At 41.9% G+C, this 27,048-nt stretch overlaps 2 protein-coding genes across 9 annotated transcripts in view; one reads left to right on the top strand and one right to left on the bottom strand.

The window, feature by feature from the left end:
* Positions 1–3,548, top strand: part of LOC109632496 (protein LEG1 homolog) — a 36,494-nt gene extending 32,946 nt beyond the window's left edge. For all 5 annotated transcript variants that reach the window (XM_069515550.1, XM_069515554.1, XM_069515553.1 and 2 more), the window contains 8 exons: positions 482–781; positions 1,064–1,150; positions 1,237–1,310; positions 1,467–1,571; positions 2,025–2,143; positions 2,646–2,787; positions 2,892–2,988; positions 3,109–3,548. In XM_069515550.1, the coding sequence (XP_069371651.1) occupies positions 482–781; positions 1,064–1,150; positions 1,237–1,310; positions 1,467–1,571; positions 2,025–2,143; positions 2,646–2,787; positions 2,892–2,988; positions 3,109–3,260 (1,076 nt within the window). In that variant the 3' untranslated portion in view covers positions 3,261–3,548. The remainder of the gene's footprint in view (positions 1–481; positions 782–1,063; positions 1,151–1,236; positions 1,311–1,466; positions 1,572–2,024; positions 2,144–2,645; positions 2,788–2,891; positions 2,989–3,108) is intronic.
* Positions 3,549–4,691: 1,143 nt separating this feature from the next.
* Positions 4,692–27,012, bottom strand: dpf3 (double PHD fingers 3). 4 transcript variants are annotated; one of them, XM_020091801.2, is made up of 12 exons: positions 26,880–27,012; positions 19,167–19,327; positions 18,081–18,188; positions 15,621–15,754; positions 15,326–15,421; positions 14,631–14,703; positions 14,083–14,124; positions 12,139–12,276; positions 11,902–12,030; positions 8,617–8,729; positions 7,539–7,620; positions 4,692–7,395 (listed from the first exon to the last, which is right to left on the bottom strand). In XM_020091801.2, the coding sequence occupies exons 1-12, from the start codon at positions 26,909–26,911 to the stop codon at positions 7,328–7,330; spliced, it is 1,176 nt and encodes a 391-aa protein (XP_019947360.2). In that variant the 5' UTR covers positions 26,912–27,012; the 3' UTR covers positions 4,692–7,327. The 4 variants fall into 4 exon arrangements, 2 of the variants coding, with proteins under 2 accessions (XP_019947360.2, XP_019947361.2); XM_020091802.2 differs by lacking the exon at positions 14,083–14,124; XR_011239451.1 differs by lacking the exons at positions 4,692–7,395; positions 7,539–7,620 and adding an exon at positions 9,809–10,410.
* Between the last annotated feature and the right edge of the window lie 36 nt (positions 27,013–27,048).

The raw sequence follows: 27,048 nt of genomic DNA, 5'->3' as shown, positions 1-27,048 counted from the left end.
AGACAGAAGTTGCAACCAAAAGACAAGAATGATGTTATCTTGATTATACAAAATGGATCACAATCAAAGTTTTCGTCCTTTTGCTGATCACTTTGCAATGTTAATTTTATTTTATGAGTTGATAACGTTAGATGTGACAGACCTCTATTAAACTTATCGAGACCTGGTGATACTTCTTCCTTTAGCTTCACAGCATATTGATCCTTCCTCTCCGTACTTGTGTGTTCACGACAGAGGCCTTCTGTTTCCAAGTATTTTGAAAATTATCGAGCTATAGGTCTTATCTGTGAGTGAGGGTACAGTGAACCACATGTCACATGGGCTGGTGTGTGTGTATGTGTGGAGGGGGGGGAGGTCTGTCCAACATAGGTCAAAAGATCTGAGCGCCAACACAGTATAAATACTGTGCATCTATTTGTCGACTCTCAGTCCAGAGTACAAGCTCTTGACTCCATCCTTCTCTGCGGCTTCCCTTCCTCAGTCATGCAGCATCTCACGGCCCTCGGCCTCCTCCTGGCGTGCGCTGCGTCTCTCGGGCAATCTGCCGTTGTCCTGGAAAATGGCCTGCCCATCCTGTGGGGGCACACGGCCGGCCAACTCACAGACCTGCCAATAGAGAATGGCGTTCTGACCCCTGACCCGTGGCACTATCTGCACCGTATGAGCCTTTATCGTCTGCTGATTGCAGCTACAGACCCATTTCTGGGATGCATGGGGACAAACGCTAAAGACAGTCCTATTTGGGGACTGCCACTGCAGCTTGGATGGATGCTAACTTCAGGTAAGCTGATCGTTATGTTTTTTCTTTTCTTTTTTTTAAATACTACCATAATCCTTTCCTGTTGAGTTAAGAAAAAAAATGTTACTTCAGAATTAGTCTACTGTTCCAAAATGATCTCCAGTGTAAAGAGCACTGTTAAAATGTCAGATCTCAGTAATGACCTTTCACCCCAACGTTTTCTGAAAATGTTTGTATCTGCAAAGGTGAGTGAACGTTATGTCATAACACCAGCTCTTAAAGAATCCAGGCAGGAACTGAAGATGTAATGTCGTGTGTCCGTAGGGCGACTGGCAGACCCGACCGGTGCTTCAACCTGCGGCCTGCAAACAGGAGATACCATGTGTATCTCTACCCAGAGTTGGTGGGCCTGTAAGTATCACACACACCGAGCACACACACACACACACACACACACACACAGAGTGAACACAAACTACCTCTTTGCTTCTCTCCAGGTCAGAACTACTTTGTCTCAGCACTGCCCTTCCTCTCTGCTGCACATCAAGGCTTCATGGGACCCGGACTTCAGGTACTCGAGCACATCTCAAACACAAAGTGAGACAGTTGAAATCAACAAAATAAGAAGCTGCACTCATGGGACATCTGCTGTTATTTCTATGCCCTCATATGAGTATGGTTCTAATGACCAATTAACGATTTTTAACGATTTAGCTCTGGTCCTTAGGTCCAGATGCAGATGCCTGCGGGTGTTGAGGACGTTTGCAACACCTATGCCACTTGTTCAACTCGCTTCCCTGACGCCATGTCCAAGTGGGACACTTTTTACCAGGTATGTGAAGTGCACTGCAGCGGGTTTGACTTTGAAATGAGGAGGGGGGGGGGGGGTGTTTCAGTGTCACGTGTGGTCATTTATTTCAAAAGCAACAAAGCAAATAGCAATTACTCAATATTTGAAACGCTCAAACTCAGCACTGCAAAAACAGACCACGACCCAAGTCCATTTCGAAGCAGGCAAGCAATATTGATATGTCTATGAGTTCAGTTCACGTGGTAAAGATCCATATGTTTTCCCAACAAATTGAAATTCAGCTCTGTTCCATTTAGTTTCACTGAAAGTTAAAAAAAAAACACACAAACACAAATATGCTAAAAATGGATCTAATAAGTGGGTGTAAAGGTCAGGTTGTCTCAGCTCCTGTTTCAACCTGTCTCTTCTGTGTCTCTAAGCTTTATGATAGATTTGTACTTGTTGACCACAGTGACTCTCTGTGTGTGTTTGAAGGGTCTCAAGGCTGCGACCGAGTCTCCTCTGCCCGACAATGAGAAGAAAGACTCTCTCCTTGGTCTCTACTGGGCCGCCCAAATGGCTTCAACTCATGCTTCTGCAGTTTGTAGTGCCAGGTAAATCAATCAATCGAGCAGTCATCCATCTTTCCATTCATCCATCCATCCGTTTGTCTGTCTGTCCATCAATACAACGATCTGTCAATCTTTCTGTCTTTTTTACTCAAGTTCATATCTTGATGTTGTGTGAATGTTTTGAACTCAGTCCATACCACTCTGGGCATCTTTGAGTTATCTTATCTTATCTTAGCTCAACTTAGGAGCATGGAGCATGGTGGTGTCATCAAATGGTAAAAAGAAAATCTGCTTATGTGCACCTTTAAATCTAATTAACACACGGAAACTCATTCATTAAATCTTCATTTAAAACCAGAGGTTGTGATTTTGTGGTGGACAGTTTTTTTGGTGCGTGGTTTGTCACTGTGACAACAAGTGTTTCAAGGTCAAGACAATGACAGACGATGTTGTGAATTTTCTCATCTGTCCCTCAGTCAGAAGAGGAATAAGCGTATTTCTTTAACATCTCTTATGTTGACCTCCTGTTCTCTCCATCCTTCAGGCAGAGCCACTACTCCTCCACGGAGGTGTATTTTGCTAACAGCTGGCTGAACTCAGCAGAGTACGTATCAGCAGCATTTTTCCAGTCCAATTTGGAAAAGTCCGTGATGTTCATGACCCCTCTGCCAGGTCGCATTTTACAGGTACAAACCTCCAACATATTCCTCTCACTGATTTCTAAAGCATCTTTTACAGCTTGTATACATGTATTTAATTGTTGTCTTCCCTGTCCTGTTTGTGTGTGTAGGACACCGACAGTGCTCCTAACATCGCTGATCTGTCTGATGAGGAGAACCACACACTGTCTGTGTTCTCCTGGATGCAGAACATCAACAATCTCCTCGGTGGGGTGGACACACACACACACACACACACACACACACACACACACACACACGTATCATGTGTTTTTGATATTGATTTTTGTGAGCTTATAAAGATGCTCATGATCTGTTGTCTGCCAGGTGGTACACTGGTGCGGATGTGGGGAAAGGCCATGTGCTCGGTGACAACAAGAGAGAGAGGCAGAGAGATGCTGGAGCAGCTCCTTCTGAATCCGTCCTACGCCACCAGCTCCTTCCTGTCCATCGTCACCGGGATGGCGACCGACTGCTGAGACAAACACACAAGCAAACCCATCAACAGAGACAACTCCAGTTACACACAAGTCAATGCTTTCCCACTGTGGGAAAGTTCTAGATATGCTAAAATGTATCTGAATTCATGCATATAAGGATGATTGTATTGATTACTGTACGACTCAGACAAGACAACATGTAATACAAAAAGACATAGCTGCCAAACAGGTATTCCTCAGTCTGTATTGCATGTTTATGTCATGTCCCAGTAAATCATCAACAATCCCTTACTTGTACAGTCATTATTAAACACATGTTTTTTGAAACATCTTGTCACTTTTTTTTAGTCTCTGGTAAATATTCTTATAATCCTCTAATAGACTATGTGTGGGTACAAAAATGCAACACTTGAAATTATGTTTGTACTTCACTTCAGAAGGAAATAGACCTATATAGAATTTTACATCCAAAATGATTAGTTTATGAAAATATTGCACAGAATACAAAACATACTTAACATACTTGCCATACAGCATAATACTTTTTTTTCACATTTAATATTTTGTAAAGATAATAATCATGTAAGATATTAAATACAGGAAATTAGTTTGTAATGAAGTAATTAATGTTGGGTAGTGTAGTACAGTTGTTTAGTTCAAAATAAATACAAAATACATGCATGAAATATTTGTGGGGTGTGGAAGAAACTGGTCATGGCTCACGTGAAAAACAACCCACAAATATAACACAACATAAAATAAAGAATGTACAAATACCTCAATACAGGTTAAGTTATTACAAAAAAGGAAATTGGACAAAAATGTATTATAACAGGAAACAATTACACTGCAGTATGTGTACTTTAGCAGATGGGTTTAAAGGTTAGAAATTGTTGCTGTCAGGTCTAACAAAGACGTGATGTCACAACACCTGTATGTATACAAACTATTTAATTCATAAAAAAATATTTATGTAGTAATGAGTCTGGGCAATGATCACTATCATTCTATTTGACAGTAAAATCTAATATCCATGTCATCTGGAGCTCTACTCCAGTCCAATAGCATGCTCTAGTGGTCATATGAGGTAAACACAAATAATGTTTAATCCAATAATAGTAAGTGATGTGTATTTGAAAGAATACTCACAGTAAGCTTTTCTTGTCATGAAGTTGTGATAAATATTTGGAACTGTGTTACTGTCATGTGCTTGTGACATGCAGGTTTATTGCACTGTAACTCATGTAGATCAGACAGAGACACAGCAGCCATGTCATTGAGGGGGAATGATGGCTTATCTGCTCATTCATTTATGATTGATTCATTTCAGAAATACAAATCTTGACCAGATCCATACACACATTCGATGCTTGTTTCAGTTGTACAGCATTAAGCTTTCCTGGTACTGGATTATTGAAAAGGAGCAGAAGCACTCTAAGTTGCAGTTCATAGATGCCATGTGAGAAAACAAACAATTGAAAAGTGTTTTAATTCGGCACAAAACAGAACATTTACTTTAACAAAATACAACATACATTTTGAATCACTGCAGGTGATGGCATCAAATAAGAGTGTAAGAAGGAAGACACAGAGGGTCATTATGCCTGCAAAGGAAAAACAATACAAAAAAAACCCCTCTGTATGTTATTAACACCATATATCTATGCTATAGCTCATGATTGTCGGTGGAAAAGCAAGATCAAATACAAACTCACAATAGCAAAACACACAAATGCAGAATTTGGTATCCTGTCAAGGCTTACACACCATGTGTATGACACGGATGTTAGCATGTTGTTAGGGAGCGTTTGAAGTTAGTGCTACGGAATGTTTGCACATTACAAAAACAAACTGCATCAATGATGTTTATGGTAAAAACGGCAAAATGAATCTGTTCATAACTGCATAAAAACTGTGCCAGCTTCCAGATACAACACACCAGTAAATATTTCCTCCTCAGGACATGGAGGGCCTCCTCCTCCAAACAGTCATTAATGGAGATTGAATGAATGAACACATGTTGAACTGATGAATTTACAGCAGTGGTTCCCAAACCGTGGCGTGGGGCCCTCTGGAGGGGTATGACCCAGGTGGAACGTTTAAAAGTGAGAAGCCGTTTTTCACAGCACATTATTTTACCTGCCCAACACAAGTGTAACTAACAACATCAATTGACCTCTATCATGAAACTTACAATATAAATGGTCCAATCATAGCTTTTTGATTTTACCTCTGTCAAAAAAGTCATGTTTTTATCCGAATGTGTTTGTTTGTTTGTCTGTTAGTAACTTGGTGAAAGGTTGTGGTGTGGGTCAGGGGACAACCGATTACATTTTGTAGCAGATCCAGATCAAGTTGTTTAACATTGTGAGTTTTTGTGACATTTTCCTTGATTTCCCTGAGACTAATTCATGGATCTTGAAATTCAAGCATTTTTAAGGGGCTGATATTACGATTTGTGCATTTTGGTGCAGATTTAATTAAAAATCCAGATCTAGTGAATTTAAATATGGTTTAGTAAGGGGCCTGTTGCAGAGGTATGCATATTACTGAGTGTTCTACTTCGACATGCTGAAGCCGTGTAAATACTGGCAGTACTTGGTACACAAAGAGTCTGGAAAAATATCCCTTTTACCAACATTTGTAAAACCAAAAACCCAAGAGTCGGATTGTAAAGACTGGATTAAACATCATGTCTATTGTCTCCTATGAACTAAACTATATGTAATCTGATTACTTCCAACCCTCCAAACGACTTTATGTGCAGTTACGGTCTAATAAAACTCAATTTCAGCACTGAAACATTTACTTATATATATTTTATGATATGACAAACTGTGAAAAGGATCGGGTTTTTTCATTTAAACACCAGTAGCTCATGAGATGTGAAAGAAAATACAGTTCATATTCATATTAATGTTATTTCAATATATTTCTTCTTTTGTCACCAGTATTGTTACCAGATGACAACAATGCTTCTAATGTGCATGTTTGCTGGTGGTGGGGAAAAGGCCATATAAGCTTTTTTTTTTGTCCATAGGTTGCGTGACAGTAAAAGTCTGGGAACCACTGATTTACAGTAATCACGACCTTCATGACAGTAACATCGGTGCACTATCAGCAACGCATGAATAAATGTTTCATTCTATTTAAAGACATGTTAAATCTTGTGTAAAGTGTTACATGTAAGCACCATGGTATCCTAGTAACTACGAGGATACAGAAAACAGACGTGGATTAAAAATGTCAACACAATCCGAAAGGAATGACAGTCGAGGCTGCTTTATCGCCCCGCTTCCCCTCAGCATCGGACATAAATTTCACCCAGCTTGACAAATACTGTGAAAGACGGCATAACCAACAATGAGTCTTTCCAGATATGAGGACATATACTGTAGGAATGTCATTGTAAAGTTTAAACACAAGCGAGGGGCTGGAGCTGGAAGGAGAGATTTAAACAAACATCAGTCAAAACCCACTCAGGTTCCCTCACTGTAGAGTCCGAGCAGCGAGGGAGGCAAGTGAAACAGCTTCGGTGAAACGTCAAATACATTTGAATCGGGGGGAAAACATCCAGAGCATTAAGATGTTTGTTTCAAAATGAATGAACACAGCTCAGCCACAATATTAAAACAGGCCACTGGTTTTAACGATGGGAAGATCTCTGTATGAACCATCAGTTGTGTGATTTAAAAATACTTTCAGTCATTTTGCACGGCTTGCATCTATCAGTTCACCATTCTAACATTGTGGCCGATTTGTGAACACACCTTTTTTAATCCTGCGTGGGATTCTTGCTGTCTGCTGATTGCCGAGTGGGGAGGTAGAGAAATGACTGGATGCCATGTTGGCTGACTTATGGTCAATCGCCTGTCGTGATGGCGTTTGCATCTGTTGCTGTGGCTTCATGAGAGGTAGAGGATGCCTGCGCCTCACACAGGAAACTGCCCTGAGCCTGCTAATGCACTGGAGTGTGTGTGTGTTTTAATGTGTGTGTATTCGATTCCATATGTGATAACGCTTTTGCTTATGTGTGGGCAGTTATATGTGTGGATACAAATATATGTTTTGTGTATGTGCGTGTCGAGAAATGGTCGAGGACGTTGTTATGCTTCTCCATAGGCTGAGGCCTTGTCCTTTAACAGGTCCAGACACACGTGACAGCTCCAGCTCCCTGTGGAGAGAGAGGGAGAGAGACGGAGAATGAGATCCGATGTCTTTTCCATATATAGCCTCTGTTTGTGGCCTCTCTCAAATCGACAGCTCTTATACAGTCGTAGTCCACCTATGTATAGTAAAACCTGTGAGCTGTTATACCTTCTGGAGGCTGGGTCATTGGAGGCTTCAGGCAGTACATGTGGTATCCTCTGTCGCAGTCATCGCAGAACAGCAGCTGGTCCTACACGGGCAGCACACAAACAAAAAACATTAATAAGATATGAAATTAGCACAGATGGCAGAGAAATACATATAAGTCCCACTGTTTTTCTTTAACAAGGCTAGAGGCAGAGAAAAAGAGCTTCCATGAGTCCTGTACACAGTGGTGTTGCATCTGGGTAGGCGAAGCAGGAAACCGCCTGGGGCCCCGAGCTGAGAGGGGGGTCCCCCCTCGAGAACGATTGATTGAATTAGTCCACAGCAATAACTATGAGAGCCCCCTTAAACTCTGTGATGTCCATGTACAGGAGACTGCAATGACAAAATGGTCAGAAACCCCCAACAGGCCCCATGTCACTGAAGTCACACAAAAAAACATGAACACCCAACAGCATCTGGCTTTTGTCTGCACTGGCAATGGATACAGTCGGCATTCACTCCAAATGTTGATACTGGGAGAGTTGTTTGAAGATTGGAATGATGTGGTTTCTTATCATGTACTTCTTTTCGGGGGGGTCTAGTTCAATGTAGGGCCCCCCAGATCCCTTTTGCTCCCAGAGCCTCTTTAAACACCCCTATAGCAGACCTGAAAAATATATATGTTTATTGGCATATGACCAAACATTATCCAACTTTTTTATAAAACTGTTATTAATATATATTTTGATAAGTTTTACTGCTCTATAAATCAGTCTTATGAATCTTGAACTTATGTGGCTGCCTTGTATGTTTAATATAGGAAATGATAATACAGCTCTTACTTAAAGGAAAATACACTATTGAGTTGTAGAAATGGAAAGAAACAGATCAACCATTTCACATCAAGTATTAAAATATCAGCCCGGCACAAATTCAGTGTTGTATTGCCTGTGACAGGCTGAACGCTGTCTGTTGAAAGGTCACAGCATTAAAAGAAAAACATATCAAATTTAATCCAGATCACAGCAAATTCAAAAGGAAACCTGTAATAACATCCCACGTTGGCATCTCACCCAAACCTTTCCCCTGCTATACATACATCGTTCTCTGAGGTTCCACAGAGGCTGCACGACTTGCACTCGATGCACTGCCACTGGTACGTCCTCACCGCCTGCATCATGTTGTCGGTGAACTGCAGGCACGTGGGGTGACCTACAAAGGCACGGAGGGGGAGTGACGAGAACAGTGATGAGGGAAGGAATGAAAGTGTTTACAAAGCAAAGTCAGTGGTGTTTTCTTATGTAACCATTCATAGACGTTTGCCAGAAGCTCCGTCTTGATGGACACACATTTACGTCATGCATAAAAAGCTTATTTATATAATCTGCAGCTGTATCTGTTTGCTTCAGAGTTTCAGGACTTGGTTTTCTAGATGAATGGAAACAAATAAATACTCTTTCTACTATGCCAAGAGTTTGTAATTTGATTTTAAGGCTGTTCAAAATCTTTTCGTTACAGGATAAATATTTATCTCTGGTTGAGATGAATAAGAGAGACCCAGAAAACATAATTTCACCCTTCATTCAGAAAACACTCGTAAGTATTGTCAGCTGCAAGTGTTAACCCATGGTGTTGACAGTCCATTCAGATGGATGACATTCAATATCAAAGGCAGTCTTGCCTCAAAAGTAAAAGTGATAATACTGTATGACTGGGAAAACAAAACACAAGGGGTTGTGTGTGTGTATGTGTCTGTGTGTGTGTGAAGGAAAAAACGGCCGATTAGTGTTTTATAATCTTCCCTATAAATGAAAACGCATAAATTTAATATCCTCATCATTTACAGCTATTGTCGAAGCCTTTGATAGCCTCCCTCGAGCCTCGCGGTACCGGCAGCATCTTATAATAACTCTTATCCGCACTTCCCCGGTATCAATGGGATATCAATGAGCCATGAATGAGCCACAATCAGGGATGAGATGATTTATATCGAGACTGGGAAAGCAGCCAGAATAATGAACACTCCCTATCAGCCTCCGATGAGTGAATAAAGGTGGCCTGAGGAGAATTTAATGCAGAGCTGTTAAAGCTACTTCCTCAAATAGTCTCTAAAATCAAACTGGGGGAATTACAGCTGGGAAGTAATAGATTAATAGATGGGCCTATGGTCTTATTGGAAAGCACCTAGCTGCAGGCAATTTGACAATAAGCATTTCCACTCACCATCGAAGGGCAAAAGAAAGAAGTCCTTGAACGAGAGTGGAGCAATAGAGTGCCGATTTGGCTCTTACCTCTCAGCAACCTGTCCTCTTTAGCCAATGGAGTGACTCAAGAGTCCACGTTCATCCCTCCCTTAGTGGCCAGTCATGTAATTTACTCCACCATGCCTGCTATCAACCTTAAAAGTCCAGAATTAATTAGGACGTAGCCAATGAAGTTAAACCTATGATCTTGATAATCTGATGCAAGCAAAGTCAAGTGTAAGAAGTTTACTTATTTTATGAAAAATGGAAAATGTCTTTTTAAAAAAGCGGTAAAAAAGTAACTATATCCATGAGAGAAAAAGTTTTCAAGAACAAGTGGGCTTTATGCATGAACGAAGGATTTTAGAATAATCCTGTGTCTTCCAGGTGAGCCACTGTAGTCCAGTCTGTGCCTTCAGCCCATCAGCATTCCCCCAAAGAAAAGGTTTAATCAGAAAAGGATTTTTTAGTAAAGCTGTCCTGATATCAGCAATCAGCCACAGCACCATCATCTCCTGATAATAAAATGTCTTCCAGCTCTGCTTCTTCAAAGCCAAGAAAAGTGGAGGCCTCGCTGTCTGACGCCGTGCCGAACAATTCTTCGAGAGCACTCATCTTCCTCCCATCCTTCTTCGCTCCTCCTCTTCCAGCTACCATGAAAACATCAGTGTCAGAGCAACACAGACAAGGCCACACACTCTCACCGCAGCAAGAACAACATCGCACCCGCTGAAATGTGTACCCTGCTCTTGGTTGAGCTGATTGGAGAAATGCTTTGATATCCAGCAAATGTGGCTTTGACTATAGTCTGAGAAACAAAAGGGGGAAAGGAAACAAAAAAAGCAGCCAACTGTGCCATATGGTGATGCATGAAAACTGAGCAACCAAAGAGTGAAGGCACGCCGTCAAAAAGGAGAGGCCCTTGCTGATGGACGAGGTTGACATGGAGAAGCATGCACGATGGAAGCAAGCAGCGGAGACAATGGATCAATATTATTTCAAATGGAAAGTTTCGTGAGTAGGCTCTCAATTGTCTATAAGGCTCATTGATAACCCATTGAAAAGACACTGTAGCAACATGTAAGTTCAAGACACTGCAATGGTGAACGCGAAAGGTTGAGTTAGACTGTGTAATAATGATATAGTTATAATTTATAATGTGTATGCCAAAATATGTATATATATAAATATATGCAGCAACTTAAACTGCATTGGATAAACACTTTTATGTCCATGTAGCAAAGATAAACATCGCAAGGAAGTGAGGAAAACACATGAACAACAGGTTGTGGGTAAAAGGAGGTAAGAGAGGAGAAAATAAAAATGAGATGCACAGTAGACACAAATTAAAGAAAAGAAACTAAGTAAATAGCTTTCCTACCCTTTCCTAATGAGAATGACATAAAAAGATTGATGTCACTTTTATGTTTGCATGCTAAATATCGCGCTAAAGCCATGTCGGGGTTAATTTAGATTATTTTAGTCTTATCTTAACTTGTAATAAATGCAAAACTTTCTACTAAATCACCAACCTACAATTTCAATGCTTTTCCATGGATTCAACGAAAATTAATACACAGAGACATTAATGTGTTAGAGGTTCAGCGGCAAGATTTAGGTGAAGGCAGTTTTAGCTGAACTGGAAAAAACTAAAAACCTTTTGAGTTGATATGAGAATTGAATGCTCCCACAGGTTGTCTTCATGTTTGGAGGAGGGGAGGGTGAGGTGAGGGGTATTCAGCTGCAACATGCAACTTCACCACTAGATGTCACTAAATTCTACACACTGAACCTTTAAGTAGTGAGATTTAGGAGATGTTGGGCAAACTTGTTGCCCTTAGACAGTGCCAGGCGAGCTGTTTCTCCATTTCTAGTCTTTATGCAAAGCTAAACTAAGCCAACTATTTCCAGCCATGGAATTGGTATCAGTTTTTCCATCTAACTCTTGGCAAGAAATCGTATTAGTGTATTTTCCAATATACTGAACTATTACTTAATTAAGAATGGTGTCGTCATTTGCACAACATTCCAGAAATTTGGTTGGCAGGAAAACAAAGCTATAAACAAAGCTATAACCTGTGGTTTGAATGCCGACATCAATAAAGAACCAAAGGTTTTAATGGGAAAAGTTTGGGACTCACCGGAGCGTCCACAGTCAGAGCAGGACACCAGCTCCTCGGCTTGTCCCGTCTTCCTGTTGGAGTCCTGATCTCCCAGGCAGAAGTCGCAGTAGTCATTGGGGATGATGGAACCGTCTGGGGCCTTCTGAGCTGTCGGCAAGAACAGACAAGGATATATTAGATGTTGTTGGTTTTATAACACCATGAAGACATTCTAGCGTTAACAGAAAACCTCCAGGGCCCTGTGAAGCATCTTACGTTTGTGGTTGTCTGAGCTCCGTGGAGGGGACGGGGACATCTCCGTTTCTTTCTCCTCCTCGCCCTCCTCCTCTGCCAGGTGAGTATGGGTGTAGTGGTAGCTCAGGCCGGGCCGGTTCTTGTAGCGTTTCCCACAGACTAGAGATAAGACATCAGAGATCCATTAAAAACATGCAAAGCCTTGTGAGGAGCGAGTACAGTGGACTTCAGAGTCTGCTCACAATCAGCTTTTCAACGCCTTCTAAAGAAAAGTGATTTTTTTGCAAGATGACGAACAAAATCAGCGACTTGTAAAATCAAGTATACAATATCATTGTGACTGCCCCAATGTGTCCACAGCTAAAAACTTCTATATAGTTTACCCCATTCAGCTTTATTAACAGAGTTATAAACATATGACTTGACTTGTAGGAAAAAGTAACTGCATTGCTAACTAGATTTGTGCTGTTGCACAAAAAATGAAATGTCACAAGAAGAATTAGATCTGCCTTATATTTATATTATATTATATTGAGTGATTTTGTGATTAGAGAAAATGACCACGCTTACATGAACAACAATATTACAATTATAATCTGATTAAGACAATAGTCTGAATAATTACCTTAACCTGAATAGATACTCGGAATAACCAATAATCTAATTAAGACATGTGGAGCATTCCAACCTTAGTAGCATTATGTTGACATACATACGTCCTAATCACACTATAATGTTCTACTGTAGTTTTCGCAGCATTTTGAACAATCGACAAAAAGCAGTTACCAAATGCTTGTCAACACATGCCCTGGGTTTAAATAAAAAAGACAAGTAGAAAGGACTCGTAGGTTTTGCAAAATTGGAAAGAAAACACCTAAAATGGTTTTAAAACTGGTGGAATAAAGTCAGATGTAATGAGCGCAGTGTGCATAATGATGAGAGTTTATCAGGCTATTTGCTGTAACATTTAAATATGAATTGAATATTCTTTTCGCAAATCATGTTAACACCATAATCAAAATAATGTCGTATTCTGAGTAAGGTCAATAGTTGGAATATTGGTGTCCATGTAATCACAGTCAGTGTTAAACATATATTCACACTAAGACAATTACACGCGGACATGAACAAAAGCTTAAGAACACAAGGATTTATCAGCTATAATACTAACTGTGTGTTACAACAAGGGACAGGACACAACAAGTTGTACGAAACAAATCAGCTCTCATTATTAACAAATACTTACTTTTGCTTGCTGTTTCCACTGCTAATGTTACTGTCAGTTAACTTTACTGTTAACTTAACTTGTTGTTACTGCACTATGGTATCATCACTGTAATCACTATAGCACTTTGTTTGCTAAAAACCAAACTGCACTGACTATATATCTAGATGTACTAGATTTGTTGAGGATTCTTCACGGTGAGCACAGTAGAGCTGTAGCCATTGTAGAAGTTTCTGATTATCTACCTAATGAATTATTGTGGTACTATGCAGCCATTTCAACTGGTGACCAAATACCACAAGGCTGGAAAGCTATTCATCTGTTTATCAATCTCTCTCGCTCCTCCTTCCCAATTGCATCGGAATTGTAATTTTCCGAAAGATAACATTAAAAACACTTCTGCAATGGCTACACGTGGATCACATCACAGCTATAGAGTGAACTAGGAAACATGCATCCCTCAGTGCGCCATCAGCCGAGCTGCTGCTGAAGCATCATTTGGTGCATGCCTCGCGATGAGCAAGCATTAAGGCACATGGAAAAGCGTTAGTGTCATGCAATGCTTGCATTGTGGGGGGGGGTGCCTTTTCTAGCACAAAGCATTTAAAAAGCATTAGATATCTTGAAAGGATTAGCATTCAGTAAGCCATTCCCACAGCAAATACCTATGAGCAAAAACGCCAATCATAAAGAGTTCATGGAGACCCCTAGAGAGACAAGATGGCGACAGGGTCAGATACCTTCTTCAGCCTTTTTTGAGTTATGCTTTTGTTTGTATCTATCTGGAACAGAGAAGACACAAAAGCAAACGATAAAGGAAAGACAGAACAAGACATAAAATGAGGATGAGATTCATTTGGTCGAGGCTCAGTCAGTGTGGCTGTCTCTGACTGCATCCCCATGGCAATCCATTCCCGGGGGATTTTGTCCAAGTACTAAAGTGGCATGCTAGTCAGGTCTGGATTAACAGCAAAGTCTTTCTTCATGCTGCAGAGGACTGCTTTTAGAAACAGAGGAGGAGAGGGGCTATCATTGGAAGGAGAGAGAAAATGACTTGTCTGATAGATGTTCCCTGTTTGCTGAACAATTTGGAGCAGGCAAGTAGAGAACGGTTTCCTGAAAATACACCATGAAGGAATTGGTTCAAGTAAAGAAAAAGTTACACCACCTCCTTCAGCTTTAAGAGACACAGTGATTCTAGACTTTGAGCAGCACGTAAAAACAAACACATGACCTGAACACATGATGGAGAATGATGTACAAAGAGTCAAGCTCTCTTTTCTCTTACTGTCACAGACGTAAGGTTTGTCCTGGTCGTCTGTGTTGACAGGATCTGTCCTCCTGCGACTTGATCCTCTGTTCTGAAATTAAACAACATACATCTGATTTTGAATCCTCCAATGTTTGAGCATTAAAACATTTAGGATGTTTAAACGCTGTAGCGTGATGATGTTATTTAGCTGAAAGCAAATAACAACAAATACATATTACTACAACTCTATATAACTGCGTTTTCAACTTTGCTACGGATACGCCTAGCGTCCAGAGCCGCTAAAACTAAGAGGTGTGGAAAAGCTGCTGGCCCTGTTTTAATCTCCGGGGCTGCGTTTTAGTTTGGACGGGCAGAAACTGAGATTCTTGGTAATGATGACGTAGACTCTGAAATGCTTGCTGATCGGATGTTCTATTCTGACCCTGTTGTCTTTGCTATGATGCAGTTAAATTCTGTAGTTTACAATGATACAACTATTTACCTGCATAGGAGGCAAGCTATAACACCGGCACAGGCATTCAAAATGTTCGCAAGTGGACACGCGATGTGCGTTTTCAGCCGTATGTGTATGGACACGGATAAAAACCAAAACGCTTGTGTGGACAGAGATCGTTTTAAATTGGACCCACTGTGTGTTAATGAGATTATGTTATTATTCTATTTGATGCCACAAACACATAAAAATCTGTCTTTTTGTCTCCGAAACTCACTTTGCCTCTGTTTCTGTTCTTTCTCTTCGGAGTATCCAGTTCAAAGTCGTCCTCATCATGGAAACTGTCCCCATTTTCGTCTGCATCCAGTACTCTCTACAGAGGGCAAACGCACAGGACAGAAAAGGTAAGAAAAGAAGGTCAAAGTGAGATCACTCTGTTCTCCTGAAATCTAGACTTTAAACCAGGAGTGACTTTGACTTTTCCAGTTACATACTAACAGTTTTCATCTACTAACAGAACACGAAGCACGATTTAGCGATGTCTGACACACAAAAAACATCCGATAAAATACCTGTATTTCCAACAACGTCTCCTCCTCCTTACAGATGCTGTTCTTTTTCTCCAGCAGGCTGTCCCCCCTCAGGAGGGCCTCCAAGGCTGTGGCCTCCCCCGGGGGCACCTCACGCTTGGGGGCAAGCTCAGCTTCTGAGGAGGACGAGAGAAAAAAAGGCATTTGATTTGGTAGGTGTGTGTGTGCAATATTGTGCATGTGCATTCAAACTCCTATTTAGTGCCATTTAGAGCATATAAAACAACTTTTTATATATCACATACATATATGTGATATTTATCTATCAGCAGGCTAATTAAGAAACCAGCTTTATGTCAAATCACTTGATGAGGACTTTTAAAGTTATACTAAGTTGAGAGCAGTTTCAAACAGCTCAGGTTTGCGTCAGCAAGATGCTTAAGTGTAGATGAAAGACCAAAGCAAGAAAAAGGTATGAGCATCAATGTGGACACAGAGTAACTGCTCCTTCTGTTTGGGGTAATGAAGAGAGTTTAATAACAGTGACAAGGCAGGCCGCCAGATTCAACATCCAATAAAAAATAGGTGCACCTGGTGCATAGTAATGAACCAAAGGAAGGAAATAATGAACCAAAATTAAAAAAACATCGCTTGTAGGCCTGAATATCTCCCTCTCTCCTACAATCTACTTTATCTTCCTTTCTCTCCCTCTTTTCATTTCCTTGGAGATGAACTTCCTGCAGCAACGACTCTCTGTCCTCGTCTTTGAACTCTAATACCCGGATAAATACAGAGTGAAAGCAGGGATGTGACAAGAAGGGTGGGGAGCGCATGAGCCGAGGCTGTAAGACACTCTTATTGAATACAGAGCTGCTGTACCGCTTTGTCTCCTCTGCTCCCTCCTCTCCGCACCATACACACTACATGTCTCCTCCTTCACCTCTGCTCTCTGCTGACACCCTCCCACCTCCTCTTTTACATTAAAACCCTCTTTCCTTTGCTTTTCTCTCCCCTGTTTTTTCTGCCCTCCTCCTCCTACCCATGCTTATTCCCCTTTAAATAAAAACCTCACCTCTCCTTTGACTCTCTGGGGCAAAACAGAGAGAGAATAAGTGGAGCTGAATGTTCTGCTCTGCAAGTAATAAGCAAAAAAACCATCTTCCACTCCAGATACACTCACACACACAATGTATCTGAATGTTAATTTCCTCTTGATCTAAACGTCAGTGGACTGGCTCCATCCTCACCAACGTCCTTAAAATGTGTGTAAACAGTGTCGCTCATGCATTTGCTTGCACCCTTTTGAAACTCTTATTACAGTGAATAAGGAGTTGATACTAAGGAGAGCAAAATGGCTGCTGAGGTACAGCCCCTGACTTGAGCTGTGACATGCAAAAAGAAAAAAGCAGAGGAGTAGAGTTCTGGTTTCAAACTTTTTCAAGTTACCTCGCGACAGAGCCTCAGTGTATCTTCATGGACACACACACACACAGACCTCGGACCTCTCTGCTCAGGAAGCATTAAATAAACATAAAGCATTTCCAAAAGCACAAGAGAGGAGCACTCACATTTTTCTGTCGTGTTATGATAGATATCTGGGCCAAACTGCAGAATTGGATCTCAGAAAAACAAAACTGTAGACTTCTACGTTTAAGGCTTTCCAGTAAATACAGTGTCTCTAGTTTTCTCTCTCTCTTTGTGTGCTTTGGTTTGCTGGTTGCAGCTCTTGAGAGTTTCTTCTCCTTTCTTGTTGCAGCTGAAATGAGTCTGTCCTCTGCTTAAAACTTCAGAGTATTATATTGCGTCTAGAAGACGGCAAAGGGGGAGACAATGGTGTGGCAAAGCAGAAACAAAGACCTGCCTATATGTCCCCCCATATCAGGTTCCTGGGGGATTCCTTTGCTAAAATCCCCTGAAACACACATATATGCATGTATGTATGCACAAACACAACACACACACACACACACACACACACACACAAGCTTCAACCTCATAAGACTCACTTACATTCTAATGGCGCATGGATAAATGATTATAGAGGCCCAGTTTGGGTGCTTCTGTGTTATAGCGGAGAGCCAGAGTCATGTGTGGGGGTGTTTGTGTGCTTATGCATGTGCATTTCTGTGTGTGTGTGTGTGTGTGCGTGTGTGTTTGCTGCCAGAGAACAGTGAGAGGAGGCATTGATTCAGGGGAGAGAATGAACCTAGAGACCTGGCGAGAGAGACGGGCTAACCAGAGCCAGATGGTCAGATAGTGAGTATAAATGCCACTCAGCACGCCTAAAGCTCCATGCAGCTGTAAACCAGGGCACAGACGTAACATATACTGTATAAGTGCATTTTAGTGAACATAGCGTTAATGCAAAAACGAGAGGGTGCACCATATTTCATGGTCAGCACTGCTGTGGCCATGGATTTTCACTGTGTATGCATGTCAATGTGCTGCTGGGCTCTGTGTGTGTGTGTGTGTGTGTGTGTGTGTGTGTGTTGTTTGTCTTACCTAGTCGAAGCTCACACAGGCGGAGCTGGGGATCCAGAGGAGGGTGGAGTCGCCTCTTCTTTCTCCAGCATCGAGCAGGGTAGGTATACATCTGTCCCGCTGCCTGGCCTGGATTCACACACACAAACACACACGTTTAAACACGTACACAGGAAGAATTTTAACTACTATTGGCGAGCCTGTTTTAAAAAAGCTGCACTGAAACTCCACACACACACACACACACACACACACACACAAACTAGACACTTTTGATACTAAAACTCAGTCTGATGGGCCACATATTAACTCCAAGTAATAATTGCCACTATTTAAGCAAACCAGGCTTCCTCTAGCTTAATTGAATAGTTTGATGTCTGACCTTGTGTCCAATCATAATCTACCATTAGCTTGAAAAAATACTTTTTTTTTAATGAGTGCATGAGCAAAGAAACAAAATCAAGTATAAGCAAGGGAGGGATAAACCCATAATACATGCATATAATGTTGGGTCTGCCACAAAGTATAGGGTGTGGCCTGAAGGGCTTTGCATATGAGATGGAGAGCAGGCTATTTGTGTCCGGCTCTCAGTGAAGAGCAGATTCGTCCACTTCGGCCGTACAGGCGACCCAGATGTGAAGAAATTCAATGCTGACTGCGTGTCTCAGGATAGAAGGTAAAGTCATAAATCATCAAAAGCACAAGAAGGGTTGATTTACTTTTTTATAATTCAAGGAGGTCAATAATCCATCATTTCTATTTCCTGTCTTCTATTGCTTGTTCACTTTCTGTCTGATAGTAACATTTGAGGATTGATACCACCCTCATGTCAGGTGTTTTAAAGGTTAGGATCCAAGAACCAGAGGGTTGGTGGTTCAATCTCTGGTTCCTCCAGTTTGCATTCCAAAGTGTCCTTGGGCAAGATGGGCATGAACATACCTGGAGGACACAGTAGGTTTTCCTACTTGTTTGAAAGGGAAGGGTGAGGCGAGGGGTTTTCAGTTGGTTGCAATATGCAATTTCACCTCTAGATGCCACTAAATCTGACACACTGAACCTTTAAGAAAAGTAAGAGTAACTTCTTTTAGCCCTTGCGGCATTCCTCACCTGGCTGGCGGTGGCGCTTTTCCATCCAGATGTAGCAGTTGTTCTGTGCCACACCCGTTTGCGAGTCCAGGAAGGGCATGCGCACACTACGCTCGGCACAGAGTCGGGCATTGTAGCTGCGACAGTGTTCAATGGCCTCTCTGTAGAACTGGTCACCCAGCCTGGACACAGAGAAACAAGGAAAATAGCAGGTAAACTATGAGGTAGACAGATTCTCAGACAGAAGATAATCCTTCAATGTATCATGTCAGGCTCATTTTCATTTACTACAACAGCTGCCCCATTCATTCAACATCTGAAGTAAAGTGAAAAAATATTTCTTGAAACTCAAGTTACACACATAACACTATAGTATATTTCTTTATCCAAGCTATATGCTGCAAGCAACTTCGATTTTGGCTTTCTGTGTCATGAAGTCCCGTCAGCTAAATGCATTTTCTTTTGGATACTTAATGACAATAACACGTGACTGATGAGTTGTTATGGTCTGTGAAACACACGTGAGTAAGGCAGTTCAACCCTGGTTAACTTTAGCTTTAATAAAACAAACCCTGACTTATCTCCACAATTTGATTCAGTTTGAGGTGTAAAGTTGGGATTTAGTGCAAAGATCTGAGTTGAAAAAAAAAAATTCTACTCTGTACAGGTGGAGCACAACAACTGTGAAGACACACAAATACAGGAAGCAATGGTGAAAGTAGAAGAATTGCTTTAAATGTCAAATCCTGTCAAACTGATAGATGAGGCAGAGCGCTGGATCGAAGTCCACACAACAGACAGGCGACACATTACTATCGACCAGGATGCGTTCCATTAATAACCTCCACAGTCCAGGCAAGATTTCTGCAGCTAAGATCATCAGAGACAGATGGAATGAACCAGGATTCATTCCTGGTATATAGTTTCCACACATTGTCTTTGTTTACGCTAAGATAAGGCAGAGGGGTTGGAAAGGTTTAATAAAAAAGAAAGAAAGGATCTTGGATCTTTTGCTCTTGGGGATATTCTCTCTGCTGATGTGCATACACGTCCATCAGCCTGTCCAACATCCTGTCTCTGCAGAGATGGGTGCTCTGTGGATTCTCTGCACAGATATGTAAAGAATGCCAAACTGGACAAAGACCAGCACTCTGGTCACACTGAATCTCACAAAGATGTGCAGTGTTTGGGAGTGGAGGGATAGTGGCGGATGGGTGGGTGGAGGAGGAAAAGGATGGGGGGAAGGGAGAAGGGTGAGAGGGCAAAGTGAACCAGGTGTTGCATGCAAAAGATGAAGGAGACAGGGTGACTAGGCAGGTACTTTACTTGCAAAAATATCAATACAAAGAGGGAATATGGAAACTTTGGACACATGCAGCAAAGACCAAGGTCTGCTTCACGCTTGTAAAATGTGAATTGCACCTTAGCTTTGGCCGCTGCTACTTCTAGACTAGGATCAGACATGAATGGGAGATTTGTTACTTGAGGTATAGGTGATGAGATGTGCTGGAGGAAAGGGGAATAGCTCGTGGCAGTATGATTTAATAGGACTGTTCATTTACCTTGCATGACATATTATTAGGAGAGGTGTGAAGTATGGTTAACGGTGAAACACAAGTCGTTTTGGGCTTATATAGGAGAGAGCTAGTCTTTAAACTAAGCTAAGCCAACTGTCTCCTGGCCCTAGCGTCACACTGCACATGCAGTGGTATTTACAATTCTTCTCAACTAACTGTTAACAGAAAGCATATTTCCAGAAAACAACTGCTTTGGGTATAAATCTAGTTTTCGAGAGGATTAGCAGATGAATCAAGTTTAGAAAAGAAATGTTGGGATGGACATCAGAAATGATCCAAATCACTGATGTATTTATACTGATAATTTATTGCAGTAGTGATAAATTGCAGTTGCACAAGTAGAAAGTAAAACCTCTGTTGGCTCTGTGTGCCACAGTATATGTATAATGTCTGGGCTAAAACACGTGGCAGTTACATGCTGGGGTTTTTTTTTTGTCAGGAGACGCTACAGAAATGAGGAGTACAGCTGGTGTTTTTGGTGCTACATCTTTTTAAAGTATGACAAACTGGCTGTCACAGTGATTTAGCCATATCCAAATCTCCAGAAGAGACTGCCTGTCACATAACTTACATTCCCAGAGGTAAAGTGTTATTCCTGCTGTCACTCTTTGTTCCCTGAACTCAAGCATGTGTGTGTGTGTGTGTGTGTGTGTGTGTGTGTGTGTGTGTGTGTGTGGACCTACAAGCATCTCTGTCTTCATCCATCTTTCCCTATTTTCCTTCCTGTGTCATCCCATACTGCCTGTATGTTTCTGTCCCATTTCCAGCTACAAAGAGCCTGTATAAAATCCTCGGGCGGCTTCATAAACTCTTATATAAGCAAATTTTCATGTCTGCTTGTTTGCCTGCTGCATATTTGTCTTCGTGATGTGTTGGTTCAGAGAGTAAAGAGACATTGTGTGTGTGTGTGTGTGTGTGTGTGTGTGTGTGTGTGTGTGTGTGTGCATATGCGTATGCATGTATGACCATCTGTCTATGAGTTACATGTCAGCCCTTAGACATCCCACCCTAAACCCCTGACCCCATCCCCCTCTGAACCTGACTCATCCATTAGACAGTTTGCTGTGCTCCTATTTGTGCATTAGTTTACTGTATGGTTGATTGTAGTGATTTTGCTTATGTAAGTCAAGTTTTGCATGTCAGGGAACGCATTCCTCTTGGTCAACAGCTTCCTGGATACTGATGGAATCTGCAGTTGCAGTGTGTGTGTGTGGTGGGTGTGTGTGTCTGTGTGTTTGCACCACCATGATGGTTTCAATTGCTCCCATACTAGCAAAGACAAAGGCTTTGTGGTTGTATAGTCACTCTTATCTAAACAGTGATGGGCCATTTAATCACCAAATGCTAATGGTTAACAGGTCAATGTTTCCAGGTAAAAAGGAGAGGAGAGAACACAACTCGTTCTGCATTTCAGTTCAACCTTCTGTTTTCTATTTGGACATCAGGACCCAGCACTTTAATCCAAAGTGACTCACAACTGAGGGACAACACTAAGCTTCAGTACAGTAGGAGAGCTTAAACTAAGTAATAGGTGCTAACTCTCAATAAGAAAGGGTGTGAGGGATCAGGTAAGAAAGTAATCCATGAAGTCCTGGTTGAGGTGTTCGGTGAAGAGGTGCTCTCAGTATAGATCATTCTTCAAGATGTTGTTGTGATTGCCTTGTGTGCAAAGATGGCAGTGCTGGACGTAGAAGCCCTGAAGGAGAATAATGCTGTATGAGTGCGTTCATGTAGGTGGGTGCAGACCCCGACATCGATCTGTGTTGAATTAGATTCTGGAAGCCTTCGGTAGCCAGTGGAGTTTGATGAGTGGGTGACGTGCCCTTTTTAGCTGACTGAAGACCGGACGTGCCACCGCTTTCTGTTACATTTGTATGGGTTTATGAAGGTAAGCCCACCAGAAAGGCATTGCAGTAGTTGAGATGAGAGGCCTGTCTCATTGCCTTGGTTGAGGGATGAAGAGGCGATTTTGACATTAAAGTCATGCAGGAGAAATTGATTGGTTTGGATAACGGAGCGTTCAGTCTTAGAGAGGCTTGGTTAGAGGTGGCGTTCCCTCATCCATGTGGATTTGAGTCAAGCCTGTGAGGTCATCTGGCGAGAATGACAGGAATAGTTGTTGTGGCATCTGCATAGCAGTGATTCCAGAAGCTATGCTGGTGGATAACTGGACATTGAGATAGGATTCAAAACAAGAATGGGCCCATACCGGTAAGAACCAATAGCAGGATGTGGTGGTACACTGTGTCAAATAATCCTGATCTGATTCTGGTCCAGTGAGATAAGAGCTGACACGTAAGCTGCAGCTCTGGCTTCTTTTAGAGCTTCTGTCCAGGTAACAGAGACGTTTCAGTGGAGGGGCCTCTTGAAGCCTGACTGATTTGGATCGGGGGGGGACGTTCCATGAGAGGAGTCCGAGAGAAACCGACCTATCAGTAGCCTTAGATAAGAATGGATTCCCAAATTAAGGTAAAGGTATGAAGGGAGAGCTTCAGATTTGATTTGTCAGTTGACAGAAAATTAAAATGGAAAAATCCTTCTAGTTACTTTTCAGTAGATCTAATGCTTTTCTTTTTCATATATGATTGATAGACAGATGTGACATATATTGAATATGTCACATTGAGCTCTATAACATTCTAATGGGCGCAAATTACTACTGTATGACAGTTAATTGAGAAAATAATGAGCAACCCTGCTTCATTTTCAGTTTTATTTAGAAAAAAAGAAGAAAAAACAAATCACCGTTTTGCCCCGAGGCAGGAGGTGTTTTGTCAGTCATGCAAACCTCGCCACAGTTTACCATATCACACCTTTGTCAATCATTTTAATGAGCTCTGTGCTTTGAAACAACATCTCAGTCGGGCTGTGGCTGTGGTTATAGCATCTACGGAAAAAAACATAATCCCTTAAGAGGCTGTAAAATAAATTCAGGAGACGAAAGTTTAACAGAATAATACAATTTGAAACATAATCTCTTCACATTTTCATACAACATGAAACATTTTTACTTTTATGTTCCCGCACATAAAGTGAAAATAGTAACATCAGCCTCTGGTAATGTTGGATTTTACTGCAACTGACACATATTACTTTTCACAGAATCTTTTCCTGTCAGGACATTTTTAAAAACACAGCTGTGTCAGGGAATGGTGTGGTATTATCACAAAATGCATGGGCACAAAATACTGAGAGCAGATAAAGTCTAGTCAGTCAGTTTGGAGCAGGAATAAGTAAGAGGCCCCAAAGGAAGTACAGGGTTGGGCAACGGCATATGGGCACTGATAGGCGTCTTTGTGACATTTAGTAGGCAAAGCAGTGGGTGAAGCAGAGAAGAGGGAGACACGGGGGGAAGAGGAGGAGCAAAGGAGGCCGGGGAGGAGGGGTCCGATGTATCCCGGGGCACACGTGTTCTCTTTCAAACCCTGTCACACTCATTTTCTCTCCAACTCACGGATGTGTGTAGGCCTGTGCACGAGCGCTTGTCCGTGTGCAAACAGACACACAAAGCGAATAAAAGGGAAAGGTGCAGGGCGCAGTCAAAGTGGGGGGGGGTAGAATGAGCAGCTGAAGAGGAAAGGGTGGTGCAGAGGGGAAACCCTGATTCAGATGCTGCTGTTGTGTTACTGTAGGGGGTGAGGGGAGGGGTGGGAGCTGTGGGCTGAACGATAACTCACCATTCAACTTAGCATGGAGTAACTGGAGGGAATATGTGTCTCCAACGCAGAAGATTACTTATTTATAGTTGAACAACAGGCAGTCACACCTCACATCTAACATTTACATAAAAAACACAGGGAGAGACGTGTGGCTGCATGGAGCCTCCTATAAAAAAAAAAGAAAACAATGTTCCTGGACATTTAATTCCCTGTGCCTGGAAATCATTCCCCAACATTCCCATTCCCTCGGATAGACAAAGGCCAGGGTTCGGCCCCTGTGCTGAGGGTGTAGTATAAATGTATGCAGTAAATTCAGCCAGGCAGACCCCCACACACACATATACGCCCCACACACCCCAACCTCCATCACTCACTCACGCGCCCTCTCACGCACACTGGGGGAGGGGCGCGCCTTTGCACAAGCGGCCATGCATGTAACAAATATACACAATAAAAACACACTGACCCTCCTCCCTTGTCCGTGTAACCCTATGTTTTCAATCCTTTAACAAACATGGTCGAACCATTTTCCACCTGAGGTCTTTGGTTCACTGTGAATCCAAAGTTAATGAGGAGAAAAATAGCCTAAAAGACATAATAATATGCACATAAATACATCCCTGCATATGAATTACGCAGCTCATTTGAATACTTCTCATGTCAGCCCTTCATTAAGTCCCATCACACACGGCCTCTTACCACAAAGATGTCTTTGTAAAAAAAAGAGTTTAAATTAATCAAGTAAATATGGCGAGTTTAAATCTGACTGAATGAGTCGAGGAACCAGACGTGTTTACTGCCAGCTGCTGATGGTTGCAATTCATCTTTCGGCGCTGAGCACTGCACGGCAGGAGAGGAGGGCCAGATCACTACCATCTCCTTATTGAGTGCACATGATTTACCGGCCACATCCTGGGGACTGATGACAAGTACGCCCCATTGTTTCAACCAGACAGTGAACTCACACAACTGCTCGGTCTGGAAAGTACAGCAACATCATTTCCCACTGCATGTTACTTGATATTACCTCGTACACTCCCACACGATCACTTCACGTGCAGTTTCCCCTTATGATTAGGACAAGCACTTATGTGTGTTTGTCTGTTTCAGTGGGTGAAGTCACTGTTTTCCCCCTTTTTTTTGCAGATATTGGATGGGATGGAAGGGAAAGTCCTGCCACAGCCTATATGAAGGGCAGATTGGGGGGGGGGGGGGGTGTCCCTCCTTCCCTCCACCTCTCCCTCTGACCCTGCATTAGACTGTCTTTCTTTACCTCTCGGTCAACAGATGGACCCAGGAGAATACTGGGTCCATCAGTAATCTATAATCTGCTCTACATGCACAACTGCAGACAAAAACAAAGACAAACATATACACCTACAGTCTCCACACCAGCCTAATCTGGTTTGATGGAACAGGATGTTTTTGTCTGATTTGTTTTGGCTGCAAACAATGAGCTGTACAGTATTTCCAGAGATTATATTATAATATAATGAATTAGAACACAATTTATAGATGGTGTCAAAGTCATTGACACTCCTCACATTTCAAAAATACAAATAGATACTTTAGCAAAAACAGCAATAGGCCCTTCACAACAGATTCCGCATCTGCTTTCCGTCAAGAGACAAACACGCATTAGGTCATAGAAACTAAGATGAAAGTTAAGCTAATAAATCTGACCTATTACTTTTACAGTGCATGAATAATTTATAATGTAATGAGGCATTTCTTTTCATATTTGATGACTGCATGTTAAAAAGGTCACTGAAAAATAGCAAGTGCTATCAACTTCAAAAATATGTAGCCTGCAACATACTTATGCATTTATGTGGTGCAACCACTTGACATCATGAAATTAACGTTTTTTTCAGAGAATATAATGCATGCAGCTCTGAAGTAGATGCTCCTACAAATCCAAAAGTGTGCATTCATTTACACTAACGACTGAAGGGGGGCTGCAGACCCCTTACATCACTGGAACACGCAGGTCTTCCATACACTTATGAAAGGAGGTCAGTGCTGCATGATAATAATCTGCTCTATGCTTTGTGCGCGTCTGTCTGACAGCACGAGCCGCGCGCTGCGCCACCGTCGTCCTCTCGCCGTGCGCATTGTGACGCTAATTGCGTGAAATTGTTTTATTCAAATTCGCACGTCTCGCGCGGACAAAGAGCCCCGCGTGTAAACTTTTGCGTTCGTGCGGCACAAACGTGCACGATGGCAACTTTTAGTCTGAGTAGAACCACGTCCACGAGAGTGAATGGAGATGTTTACGCGCGGGCTGGAGACGATTGCATGCTTTTACACGGCACAGTAAACAAGTACTTGCACATAACACACACTAACACACGCATACACGCACGCACAGGCTGTCCATAGCAAGAGTGATGATTTTCTGATTCTAGCGTGCAGCCAATTTAACCCTGTACTCCTCTTACGCGCATGCAATCAAACTGTGCAGCCATTGCATGAAATTTTTTCAAAGAATTACTTACGATTTTAGAGGATTATGAATGACAGTCGCCATTTTCCTGCAGGACTGTAACGTAATATTCCAAATCTCGGTATAGTTTGGGACCCTTGCGGAAAAAAAAGGAAAAACACAAGAGCCAATACGGTCCAGGGCAATGTGCTCCCCACCAATACAACACCAGCATCAAGACG

Source organism: Paralichthys olivaceus, chromosome 19, assembly GCF_024713975.1.
Source record: "Paralichthys olivaceus isolate ysfri-2021 chromosome 19, ASM2471397v2, whole genome shotgun sequence".
Classification (NCBI taxonomy): domain Eukaryota; kingdom Metazoa; phylum Chordata; class Actinopteri; order Pleuronectiformes; family Paralichthyidae; genus Paralichthys; species Paralichthys olivaceus.
This window is presented reverse-complemented; position numbering and strand designations above follow the sequence as displayed.